General features: G+C 43.4%; 1 protein-coding gene across 2 annotated transcripts; it reads right to left on the minus strand.

Annotated features, from left to right (window-relative positions):
• Nucleotides 1-1,586: 1,586 nt before the first annotated feature.
• Nucleotides 1,587-9,809, minus strand: LOC132456343 (chloride intracellular channel protein 5-like). Of its 2 annotated transcripts, none has more exons than XM_060050673.1 (6): nt 9,033-9,809; nt 5,241-5,350; nt 4,010-4,135; nt 3,552-3,658; nt 2,950-3,137; nt 1,587-2,486 (listed from the first exon to the last, which is right to left on the minus strand). In XM_060050673.1, the coding sequence occupies exons 1-6, from the start codon at nt 9,690-9,692 to the stop codon at nt 2,322-2,324; spliced, it is 1,356 nt and encodes a 451-aa protein (XP_059906656.1). In that variant the 5' UTR covers nt 9,693-9,809; the 3' UTR covers nt 1,587-2,321. The 2 variants fall into 2 exon arrangements, with proteins under 2 accessions (XP_059906656.1, XP_059906657.1); XM_060050674.1 differs by lacking the exon at nt 9,033-9,809 and adding an exon at nt 7,154-7,428.
• Between the last annotated feature and the right edge of the window lie 3,827 nt (nt 9,810-13,636).

Genomic DNA, 13,636 nt, shown 5'->3' on the forward strand with positions numbered 1-13,636 from the left:
AAAAATCTTTAAAGGCCGTTTTCTCAAAATGAGTTTTTCCTCACACGCCAAGCAAGTAATCTCCACTTCTGTTGCACCTACATACACCAAACTTTAGAATCTTATTCTCAGCTACTATATGAAGATTTGGGGGGATTTGTTGATATATCATTCTTGGCCTGATTTACATGACATTTTATACATAAAAATAGGGCGGCATTTAAGGTATTGGCAGTATCTTCTGATTAACTGGATAGCGAAAGGAGATATCCATAATCCCCTTTGTAAATATTTTTCTATTTAATATAGTAACAACATGAAAAAATTATTTTGAGCCTGGCTTTTTCCAATGGTCCGATTCTTCGTTTCAAAATATATGCACATTTGCGCATATTACAGAAAACTTCCAATGCATTTTCTTCTTCTAATCATGTGGCTAATCAACCGGTAAAGTTTCATAAAGATATCTGTAAGTTAAAAATAAAATCCTATTCACCTGCCGTGTCTCGCCTCTAGTTGTTCAAGCTTACCGGTGCGCTCCTCGCCGGTAAATTTGTCGTAGGTTTTATGATTGGTATCATAATGGCGTTTTATGTTGAAGTCCTTCAGCATTGCATTAACCTGCTTGCAGACCAGGCACATGACTTTATCCGGCCTGTGAGGTACGGCAAAGTAAGCGTAAGTCCAGTGATCTTGATACCGCCTTTTGTCATAGGTAAAAGTACGTTTTTTTCTCGAGGGGACTGGCTCCCGCTCCGACCCCATTATCACATCTGCAGTCACGGTCTCTTCCCAAGGCTGCAGCAGAGTGACTGAGGCGATTGAGTGTGACTGTTAAGAAAGTATTGTCTTACACTTTGCCTAAAATGAGAGTGCGTCATGATACAAATCTGCCGATGGAATGTTTATTTGTGGATGGATGGATGGAATGGACTGGAGTTTGCAGGTGGGAATTGATACAGGAAAATGATCAGACCAGAACGAGTGAAATTTAAATAACAATACAATGATTTAAGTGTTTGCGACTTGTTGGAGACAAATGTGGGTACACTGTAATAAACCCAAATGTGGGTTTATTACAGTGATGGACAGTGCTGTTAGCCAATCAGAGGTGATACATTTGCATGTCATGAATATTCATGATATTTTTTTCACCAAAACCAACTCAGAGGGCATTCATTGCTATTAGTGACCACCGCAAAACCAATGAAAAACGATGCATTGACACCTTTAAGCAGTATAACGGGAGTGTGAGTGGGGTTGTTAGTTTATTAAAAAAAAAAATATTGGGGGGGGGCGCCAGAGGATCAGGGTAAGGTCAGGGGGGCGTTTGCTCAAAAAAAGGTTGAGAACCACTGTTTTAGATGCTGAAGAAAAATGTGTTACAACCATACCCGGTCTCCCCTACACTTTACAACAAATGAACCCCTTGCTTTACAATACAATTCATATGATATTGGTACATCATTCCAACTTGTTCCTTGTGGTTTTTACCTTCACAAAATGTTCTTATGTAAAAAAACATTGTTTGTCTTGGGGACAACATTTTTTGTGTCCCTCAAGAGTTAAATATTTTTATTCTGAAAGATTACGATCTCTTCCACTGGTTGACTGAGAAAATAGATTTATTATTCAAATACGGTTCAAGTAATCACAAGCATAGATTAGCTATAATCATGTACATTATTAAAGTCGTTCATAGTAGAATGAATAATATCATATATGATGTCATATTGTCATAAAACAATTGTATCATCAAATTATGAACATATTTGGGTCAGTATACACTTTAATTTAGATCTCCAGTATTTTCGTCACAAAATCAGATATTTTGTTTTGAATTATATTTTCCTATGGTACACAGATCAGAGATTTTATTTTAAGGCACTCGCTGTTTAGCAAACAAGAATAAAAAAAATATTTGCTGTTTTATCCAGGCTCTAATTTACAATATGTATTTTTCCCAGGGCATATTCATTTTAAAGGCTTATCAATCTCTCACAAAAACATTCCTCTTATCTTGTCATTTATGATTAAATAAGAAAAAAAACAATAATGATTTGTCAAACTACTGGAGAACATGGTAAAACAATCCTTGTATATTCACAGACGAACCAAACATGTTCGCTTTCCGTACATTTGAGGAAAAACCAAAGGAGATTTCCCATTCAATCCCCTCTACTGATCTTTGGCTGAGACACATGCCCCACATTACAGGGCAGCACGGGGAATCCTGCTTCAAATAGCACTTCAAGAAACAAAAAATAATCTTTTAATGCAGAGTTCAAAAGGAAAACAAACGGGAGTGCACTGGTGTCCTGGGAGCGGGACTGGACCGGGGCTTACTTGCCGAGCCTCTTGGCGACGTCCTTATAGGCCAGTTCAATCTCTGCGTCCGCCGCACAGGTGTTGGTGAACTCATCGCGGCTGTAGGCGTTGCCAAGGTAACGCCACAACCCCTGGAAGTCCGCGGGGATGTCGTAGTTGCGGAACTTCTTGGCGACCACCTCGAGATCATAGATAAAATAATATTATTCAGTTGATCGAGGAAATATTGTGTAATGTCTGCTACCTTACATCCATTCTACTATTACTAGTATTACTACTACTACTACTACAACTACTATTCATTAATTAGTTGTTAGTCTAAGGTGTTCTGTCCGAAGCTAAGCCAACAATGAATCCAGATAGCTCATATAGGATCAGGTAGGCAGTCATCTTTAGGAGACAGAATCCTACAGAAGACCGAGGAAGATCCAGAACCATGGGGCTGTAATCATGATAATTATTATGAATAATTGGTCCATCTATTATTTTCTGTGATTCCGGCTTAGTCGGAAAATAAAATCACAATAGGCCTACAATATTATTGTAGTTATATAATATTTTGTATTATTTGCATAGTTGTTGTTGTTGTACACATATTCAAAGAAAAAAATGGAATCAAATTGTTGCCAAAGCAGTAGTAACCTTGACGACATGCAGCTTGGGCAGCAGGTTGCAGTCGGCCAGCGTGAGGTCGTCCCCGTCCAGGTACCGGCGTGTTGAGATCTTGGACCCCCTGTGGGAGCCCTCCTCCTTGTCCTGAGCCCCAGGCAGGGGGCTCAGCAGGTAGTCATCCAGCTTTGCCAGGGCCTTGTTGAGGGCCTTCTCCAACACTGGGGGGCCGCAAACACACGGCATGAACACATCATGCACACTTTAAGAACGTGCCAAGAACAATTCATGAACACGTCATGAACAGGGCAGCACTAACACGCAGAGAACACCACTTGACCACGGCAGCACCAACATGGAAATACACATGAACACACCTCCAAATACCTGGCATAAATACAGCATGGACATGCCATGAACACGGCAACACCTACATGCCATGAACACGCCATGAACACGGCAGCTGCCTATAACACACCATGAACAGATCAACAGGCCAACAAAAACCACAACACAGTAAGAAAAACACGGTATGAGCACGGCAAAATACACGTGACACGTGAATGGCAGCCCACTGTCAAAATATGTTCCATTCACAAAATATGTGAAAGTCTGGAACAGACGTAAACACTGACCTTTGTGGTTCTCTGGTCTGGTGTTCTTCACGTAGGCAGAGAACTTGGCGAAGATGTCGATTCCTGCAATGTTGGACTGATGGTTCTTCGCTGCAAGACTAGGATACCTGCAGAGGAGGAGAAAATAGAGGGAATGAGACCACGTGGTGTGTGTGCATGTTTGTTTGTGTGTGTGTGTGTTTGTGTGTGTGTGTGTGTGTGTGTGTGTGTGTGTGTGTGCGTGCATGCATGTGCTTTTGTGTGTATGTGTGCGTGTTCATGTGTTTGTGCATGTTCATGTGTTTGTGTGCGCGCATGTGTTCTTGTGTGTGTGCATGTGTATTTGTTCTTCTGTGTGTGTTCTTGTGTGTGTGTGTTTGTGCATGTGTGTGTGTTTGTGCATGTGTGTGTGTTTGCGTGCTTGTGTGTATGTGTTCTCGTGTGTGTGTGTGCACATGTGTGTGTATGTGTGAGCCTACTTTGGCGGGGCCAGCTTGTCCTCCAGATACTCCTCTATCTTGTTGATATCCGTGCGGACCTCGCCCTCGTAGGTCAGGAAGGGGGGGTGGGTACCTGGGGCCAGGTTGTGGAGGTCCAGGGGCTTCCTGGGGGCCATAGACCACACACGTCACCAGAGAGGCCACTTATCTCAAATCCAATCTGGGTACGTCTCTTCAAACGTGATCAGATCAGAACTATACGCTAGGTGCGACATAACTTCACCTCTCGCTTAAAGAGGTACTGTCATGCGCGGTATTGTTCTTATATAAGAGAGAATTGTTTGATATTCCTGCTGTGAATTTGTGTAATAATAATACAAATAATAAATGAAATTTATATAGCGCTTAATATGTGTTAATATGTGTAATAGTTGGGCTCTTGATTTATCGCCATAGTTCTGCTATAAAGTAACAAAACCTTGCACAACCCAACATAAGCTAACATGTTGAATGCAACATGCAGCTGGACATACCCTGACTTTATTTAGGGGGACTCGACCTAATGTATTGCAAGATAGCGTAGTGTTGGTGATGTGTCATTTTCCCAAGAATTACCAAATAAACACCCTCCAAAATACAATGCAATTCTCATGTACCTTTTCACATATATACAATTTGAATTATTTGTTCAATCTTAATCTTGAATCGAAATCAAAATCCTAAATCGAAATCTAGATTTGAATCTAAATCCTATATCAAAATCCTAAATCCATTCAACAGATACGTTAATTCTTCTCCATATACTACCATATATATCTATTACATTTAGGGGGTGGTATCACATGCATTGGGCAGGAGATGCGTGCACGGAGCAGTTGCCGCTATTTGCCGCTATCTTGCTCTTATAAATCTGGAGAAATGGTGAATTCGGGCGATTTTGCAAGTACATCTGTTAACCCAGATGTTGCAGCTGGGTTAACAGCATTTCTGCAGGTGTGACCTTATTCTGACACTGCTATCGGTCCTCTGTCCGTGCATTTGATGCCTCCCTAAAGTATGACTGGTTAGCAGTCAGTATTAGCATATGTAGGAGTACTATTAGTATATGTAGGATAATTAGCACATCTATTGCATGGATTTAGGATAAGATTTAGATTTAGTGTTTCGATTTAGATATAAGATTTAAATTTTGTGGAGGCGTGCGGTGGATGCGTGCGGTGGTGGGCGTGCGGTGGATGTATGTGGTGGAGGCATGCAGTGGTAGGCCTACCTTTTCAGGTCCACGGTGGTGACGTTAAAGACCACGCCCTTCAGCCACAGGATCATGAAGAGGCGCTGGGAGAAGGGACAGTTCCCGATGCTCTCTCCATCACTCCCCGCCTAGACGTTTCCAAAGGCAAACACAATCAAGACATCAACTCATTGGTTACACCTTCTCAGGTTAACCAACACACACAGACAGACACACACACACACACACAAACACTGACACACACAAACACACACACTCACACACAAACACACACACTAAATGAATTGTCCACTTCCAAATACACCAAAAAAGGTGCCTAGGGGGAATTACATATTCTTCTAAACACAGACACACACACACACAAGCAAACACACATGCAGATTAAATGTGATCCTATAGCGACATTGATACAGAACCCACAATTAAGTGCTGCTTAAGCTATTATTGACATAAAGTAGTTACAGTCACCTGACTGTAATCATGTGTGTCCGTATGTGCCTATGTATGTGTGTGTGTGTGTGTGTGTGTGTGTGTGTGTGTGTGTGTGTGTGTGTGTGTGTGTGTGTGTGTGTGTGTGTGTGTGTGAGAGAGAGTTTGTGTGCACAAAAGCATGTCTATGTGTGTGTGTGAGAGAGTGAGAGAGTGCTGGTGGCACTTATGACCCAGGATCAAAATAGGATGTGTGTATGTGGGAGTTTGCGCACGTGGATGCAACCAAATCCGGTAAGGTGACACCAGGGGGGGTCATGAATAATCCAAGCTGTCCCTATTAGCTGCTTGGCTGGATGCCGCTTCCCCTGCTAGCTTAGCATAGCCTCCCTGGCTAACTAGCCGTTCAAAACACTTGTTTTGAATAGTCTCTCTCTTATACAGAAGACTTTCTACACACACACACACACACACACACACAAACACACACACAGACACGCGCGCACACACACACACACACACACACAGATTAACACTTGTGCACGCCCACACATGCACACTGATTGAACACCACAGACACAGTCACACTCACAGATATGCATATATATAAATATATATATATATAAATCTTGGCATTCAGTCTGTGGAAACAAAGGAAGAATTTCATTGCACAACTGAGAACGTCTCATTTATGCATGTGACAATAAACACTTTGAATTGAATTGAATTGAATTGAATACATGCCCGGACCACTAAATCCCTTCAATGTCAACACTGAATGGATCAAGGCAATTATTTAGTAGGACTGACAAGGATAATATATATGGGGGAGGACCTCAAATATAGAGAGAGAGGGAGAGAGAGAGAGAGAGAGAGAGAGAGAGAGAGAGAGAGAGAGAGAGAGAGAGAGAGAGAGAGAGAGAGAGAGAGAGAGAGAGAGAGAGAGAGAGAAAGAGAGAGAGGGAAAGAGATAAAGATAAAAAGGAGGGGCAAGAGAGCGTGAGAGAGGGAGATTGCACTAGCGTGTTGGTGGTGTCACGTTCAAACTTCCAAACAAACAAAAACAACGCGCAGAGGCAACAACAAACAGCAGCACCTGCATGTTAATAAACAGCTTCTAATATTGCCCTGACACACACACACACACACACACACACACACACACACACACACACACACACACACACACACACACACACACACACACAGACTCGTGCAACACCGTTTTATAAAGATCCTCATGTGTTCTGAGAGCATGTTAACCTTAATAGAGTCACACACACATGCACACATCCACCCACAAGCACACACACACACACACACACACACACACACACACACACACACACACACACACACACACACACACACACACACACACACAGTGTGGTATGGACAGAAATGCACAGCACAAACATACCCACGTACAAACTCACGAGTACACACGCACACACACATTGCACATACACAAACCCTCGTTCAGACAAACTCATCAGGCCCACCTTGACAAACAGCTCGATATCGGGGTCTTTCTCTAGATCCTCCGCCGGATCCGTCATGTTCCGCAGGCAGAGCTTGTTGTAAAAGTGGTGTGTATTTGTGCCTCTTTGTGTATGTTTCAATGTGTGCGTGTGTGTGTCTGTGTGTCTGTGTGTTTGTGTGTGTGTACGTGCGGTCCTTGGCTCTGTTTACAGCGATCTCAACTCGCCAGCAAGTTGACCCGGTCCCATGCCTGTATGAGGATAGCTCTCCCGCGCTGTGTATGTATGTGTGTGTGTTTGTGTGTGTGTGTGTGTCTACGCATGTGTGTGTCCTTCCCAATGCAAGGCATGAATGTGGCAGATAAAAATAGTCTGAAGGAGGGATGGGCGGGGGGGGGGTTGGAAGAGAAGATTAGGAAAAGGGGGAGGGTGGGGGGGAGAGGAGAAGAGGAAAAAGGAGAGGAGGAGAGGAGAGGAGTAGAGGATAAGAAAGAACTCACTGGCAACGTTGATTAGATGGTGTAGTTACAGTAAAATTGAATGTTTGATGAGGAGGCACGCTTACATTTAAACATTTGGCAGAGGTGGGGCTGTTTGACAACTCAGATGTAGCTCATTCAAACTTTATTTAGCAATGTAGGAATGAGCAGGCCCAAAAGGCCAAAGAATCTGTGGCTTAACGAATACCCCAAGGCGCTTAATAATCACTCTTAGAAACACTTCTGTTTGATAATAACTATAATGTATTTCTGGTAAATATTTTGAAATGAACAATAAAGTAAACTTTAAAACTTTGATGTATAGCAATACACCATAGATCCCCTGTTATTATAAGGAACAATTAGGAACAGCTTGCACAATCCAAATGAATGTGCACACAAAGTGGTAGAAAGCTGGTTTAGCAGAAAAAGCACACTTGTATTTAGTCTAAAAGTGTTTAAAGAGACAGGACTAGAATCAGTACAAGTTGTGTTGGTGCGTACGCGACACTGTATGTATGCTCACCAAGAAAAGCCTTATCCTTTTGGACCCTATATAGATAATTCACCACTTATTAACACGCATTTATGTTGTGCTTAATTGTGTCTAAAGGTGACCCTTTATAATCCCCACCACACACACATTAGATGAGGGAAAGCTAGATACCGTTGGTGGATGATGGTGGATTTGGGTTTGGGGTTTGTATGTTTGTGGGTAGAGATAGTTAGTTGAAGTCCATGACTGAATGTTGGAATATTTATGCTTACACTGAGGAACACACACACACACACACACACACACACACACACACACACACACACACACACACACACACACACACACACACACACACATGTTTAATCGTCAAGATATAATCATTGACCTTCAATGCTATACGTAGATAACAGATATTATGTGATTCTGATTACGATTTATGAGACTGCATTCGTATCAAAGAAGGAGAGATATAAAGTTTGTACGTGTGTTTGTGTTGCTCCACTGTGTGTTCATGTGTTTGTGTGTGTGTGTGTGTGTGTGTGTGTGTGTGTGTGTGTGTGTGTGTGTGTGTGTGTGTGTGTGTGTGTGTGTGTGTGTGTGTGTGTGTGTGTTTGCGTGTGTGTGTGTTTGTGTGTGTGTGTGGAACACACTCAAGATTAGATATCATTCCAGAGGGGCAACATCCATGTTGATATATAACTAAATGCTCTCAGATAGAAACCTCAGTTCACAAACGTTATCACACTGAACCCTCAATCCTTTAGTGGTTTAAAACGGGCTTGGTTTTTTGTCTATTACGAGCATATGGAATATGCTGAAGAACGAAAACATAACATGTCTTCCAAAAAATAAGATATCAAACAGATGGATCAACCATGGATGGACACGTTGGGTTAATGCTCAACAAAAGATGCCTTCCTACCTTGGTATAGAGTGTGACCTTTGACTCCTCCGCTCCAGCTTTTTCCTCTCCCTTCCCCTCAGAAGACGACGAAGATGACGATGATGAAGAGGACGAAGACGAGGACCTCCTGTCCAGCACCTCGTCTCTCCTCTTCCTCTCCAGTTCCTCTTCCTCCTCCTTCCTCTTCCTCTCCAGCTCCTCTTCCTCCTCCTTCCTCTTCCTCTCCAGCTCCTCTTCCTTCCTCTTGTTCTCCTTCTCTTCCTCCTTCTTCTTCTTCTCCTCTTCCTCCTCCTTCCTCTTCTTCTCCTTCTTCTTCTCCTCTTCCTCCTCCTCCTCTCTCTTCTCCCTGCTCTCCTCTCCTCTCCTGACCTTCACAGAGTCTCTCTCCACCCGTTTGTTCCAGTGCTCTATCCGTGCGTCGATGCCCTGCTCTCCGTCCGTCTCCTCATCCTCGGAGCTTGACGAGGAGGACGAGGAGGAAGAGGTCGAGGAGCCGCTCTTGGCGGGGAGATGGGGCGCCGGGAGCTCGGGGGGGCTGGGGATGCGGCTGACGGCGCGCGTGTTCTCGTACTTGCCGGTCAGGACGTCGGGGTCCTCGTAGAAGGCCACCAGGTCGTCCACCATGTCGCTGGGCACTTCGTACTCCCCCGTGCTGGTGTTCTCGTAGATGCTGTCCATGGCTGCTCTGAGGAGGTGTAAGGGTTGCCTGGTTGTGTCAGGACGGGGGAGAGCCGGGTTGGCAGCTGCTGGTGGCACAGGGACTGGGATAGGAGTGGTGAGTGGCCGTCGATGCCCACGGAGGATGGCCGGGAGCAGAGGAGGACTTTGGACGCTGTGGGTAATAAAACCTCAAGGGAGAGGAGGAGCACTGGCTGTTAAGGGCCCTTCCCTGGTCGCCTCTGATTGTGTTCTATGGTCAGGTATACAGTATATGGTTTTTGTAATGTTTTTCTTTATGAATCAGAAACTGTAGTTTATTGCCTGTCGATGTCTTTCACTAACAAAGGATTTGTCTTGGTTCGTTGTTGCGAATTAGCTTTAGCTACAAATATATATATATTTTAATGCAATGCATATGACAAATTGCATGCTCTGTCAGTATTTGTCCCTATACTAGTTAACCATACAAAATAACCAACTCACTAAATCTATACAATAATATACAAAATACATGTTGGATAAAAAAAGATATCATAACAATTTGATGTTTGAATAGAATGTGTACATTTGTGATTGATTGTGTGCCTTTAGGCCATCAGCCTATGGAAAAGGACCATGTATTCTTTTTCAGTTTGAAGAAATGTATTATTCTATATTTCTTATTCTTGTGTTAATATATATTTTATTATTCTAATTGTGTTCTATTGTTTTTCTTTAAGCTTCATACCTACTGGGTAGGTGAACCCTGCTTTACTAAGAATTACTCAGAACGGTGTTACTATGTACTATGAATCTGATCAATAAACGGTTCAATCAAGGACTTGTGGTGGCACCGTGATCGAGGAGATACGGCGTGAGCCCCAGAGTTTGGTTCTTAACTACAGTTATTGTGCTGTTCATTTATTGGTCGTACGAGAGGTGAGGTATTTGTTGTTTGCTACTTTTGTTTATAGATTACATTTCTACAAGTCTAATTGTATATGCATCTCCTCCAGGTTGTATGTTCTCTGTATTATGTGTGTTGAATAGAAATTCAGTTAACACAACTGACTTTTTTTTGGTGTCATGAGCAGAAGGACCTTTCAACAGAGAGGGTAGGGCCAACTACAGTTCACTGTAAGCATTAACAAAGTACAATCTTCTTATCTTATCTTATCCGTTTGAGTGGAAACATTCGTAAATTGGCGATTGACTCGTGTAGTAACTCTGCAACTAACCATTACTTACAACCATTTTACAAACACTACTAACCCTAACCATAATAACCATGTTACGATGCTAACCCTTTTACTTACACTACTAACCCTAACTATAAAAACCCTATTACTGTCCATACTAACCCTTTACTAACACTACCAAACCAAACTATAATAAGATAAGATAAGATATAACTTTATTAATCCCCCGTAGGAGAAATTTGTTTGTTGCAGCAGCAGTGGAAGGACACAGGACAAAATAACAATGTAATAAATACAATAAATAACCCCATTACTAACCATACTAACCCTTTTACTAACACTGCTAACCCTAACCCTAACTTTATTAACCCTATTACTAACCATGCTGTACTGGCGAAAAACCGTGGTTGGGTTTTTCCTATAACCCCAAGATCCCAAGTTGTCCTTTTGCCACACGGAGAAAGCTGGTGATGGCATTGTTTGACGCGCAGTTTGTGTCCAAAAAAGAGTGAGAGTTTGACTGTCCAAGGCCGTCATTTGGCCGTCATTTATTGTAAATAAAATATAACAAATTAAGGATGCATATATATCAAGTTGCACAGTTCACAAACAGACGGTCAATAACTGTATCTGCTTGCCAGCCTTCTCCCCGTCTTCTCCCTGCACTTCCGTCACCTATTTAAAGGGTGCACTATCAGCACCTGTCGCAGGGGTGCACTCACCAAAGGTGCGAAAGAAGGAGAAAGAAGTCACGCGAAAGAAGTCACTCAAATCATAAAAAATTTAAATGCGGCTCCTACACACCGGCCCCTATTTGTTCTCTATAGAACCAATTATTCAAATTAATAATAAAGGAGCCATAAGAGGGGCAATTATCGTTGAAGTAAATAAGCACTTAATGCTTTTAGGTATATGTAATGCATAGTTGTTGTTTTTTCAGAAGGTGTGAAAACATATATACATTACGTTCCTTTGAAAGGTGATCAGGAACCCTGGTCACTCTTCAGCTTCAAGGATTGGGCACAGTTTGGTAATGGGCCTCTCAAGGACTGAAGTCTGTGTCTGGAGCTTCACTGACCGCACCAGACCCCTTGCATCAGGTTTGGTCTCCAGCACTCTTCCTAATGGCCAGGACCCTCGTGGAGCGGTGGGGTCAACGACCAGGACAATGTCTCCGATGCTCAGATTCCTCTTTACTGCAGTCCATTTCTGTCTCTCCTGCAGCAGTAGAAGATACTCTTTAGTCCACCTGTGCCAGAATAGATCAGCCATGTACTGGACCTGTTTCCAGCGGCGCCTGGCATAGAGGTCGGACTTCAGGAAGGTTCCAGGGGGTAGGATTGGCTGGGTTTTCAACAGGAGGATGTGATTTGGAGTCAGTGGCTCAAGGTCATGTGGGTCTGAGGACACTGTGGAGAGAGGACGGTTGTTCAGGATTGCCTCCACCTCGCAGAGCAGCGTTTGAAGGCCTTCATCATCGATGGACTGCTGATGGAGAGTGGAGTTCAGCACCTGGCGGACAGATCTTATGAGCCTTTCCCAGACTCCGCCATAGTGTGATGCTGCTGGTGGATTGAAACTCCATTCGATTCCATCTGGGAGCAGGGCATCTTGGATTTTCTGCTCATTCAGTGACTTCAGGGCCTTCTTGAGCTCCACGTCAGCACCCCTCAGGTTGATTCCATTGTCGGACCTGATGTGCTTAACTTGGCCCCTCCTGCAGACAAATCTCCTCAAAGCATGGATGCACGAGTCCGTGTCAAGTGAAAAAGCAACTTCAAGATGAACAGCTCGACTAGACATACAGGTAAAAATAACTCTGTACCTTTTGATGATGGTTCTTCCTCGCTTCACTACAATTGGGCCGAAGTAGTCCAACCCGACATTTGTAAAGGGGGGAGGTCAGGTAGGATTCTTTCCAGCGGCAAATCCGCCATTTTCTGTTCACCTGCTTTTCCCCTTGCACGCCGACAAACGACACATCTTGAGAGCACCGTCCTTGCTACTGAGTTGCCCTGTACAATCTAGTACTTTTTCCGGAGCTCTGACAGCATATGGTTTCTGCCATTGTGGCCACAGCGTTCATGGATGTGTCTTAAGAGCAGTATGGAAACGTGTGAATCTTTGGGCAAGATGCAGGGGTGTTTTGTTTCCTCGGGCATTGCAGATTTGTGCAGTCGGCCACCTACTCTTAGAATGCCCTCGTCCAGCACAGGATCAAGCCTGCAGATCTTGCTGCCCTTGTGCACTCTAGGCGGGGTCATCTCTAGTGTTGCTATTTCAGCAGGGAATGCTCTTCTTTGCATGTACGTGATGACTGACCTTTCTGCCTCTGCCATGTGCTCTTCCTTGTTAATTTTCCTTTTTAGGCTCTGGAGGCGCTGTTCTGCAATTTGGCTATTGTTTGGCATACAGACATCGGCCTTTCTGAAGGGCAATTTCAGATTGTAATGTCCATCATTCAGAACTGCCTTGTTTGCCATTTTCAAAAATCCTTTGTCCTCAATGGAAATTTCACTTTTCTCCTCAGATGCAACTTCATTAAAATCTTGATTGTACTGGGAGATCAGAAGCTCTTCCAGCCTTGCCACTGAAATCCTATTCACAGTAACACTCCTTACATTGCCAGTTCCCTTTCTAAGTGGCCCATTTACCACCCACCCCAGTAGTGTTCTGACTGCATAGGGGCCCCCACTTTGGCTATTAACAACCTCCCATGGTTCTATCTGGTTTGGAGCATTAGTTCCAATTAACAGCTCTACCTTTGAACTAATGGAGGCGATT

This window comes from Gadus macrocephalus, chromosome 4 (genome assembly GCF_031168955.1).
Source record: "Gadus macrocephalus chromosome 4, ASM3116895v1".
Classification (NCBI taxonomy): domain Eukaryota; kingdom Metazoa; phylum Chordata; class Actinopteri; order Gadiformes; family Gadidae; genus Gadus; species Gadus macrocephalus.

Bases quoted from the DNA above. Each gene is read 5' to 3' on its own strand.
- LOC132456343 (XM_060050673.1), bottom strand. From the start codon at position 9,692: ATGGACAGCATCTACGAGAACACCAGCACGGGGGAGTACGAAGTGCCC. The intron at 5,351-9,032 runs GTAGGAAGGCAT...GGAAACGTCTAG, and splicing joins AGGTCACACTCTATACCAAG to GCGGGGAGTGATGGAGAGAG. The intron at 4,136-5,240 runs GTAGGCCTACCA...TATGGCCCCCAG, and splicing joins ACCACCGTGGACCTGAAAAG to GAAGCCCCTGGACCTCCACA.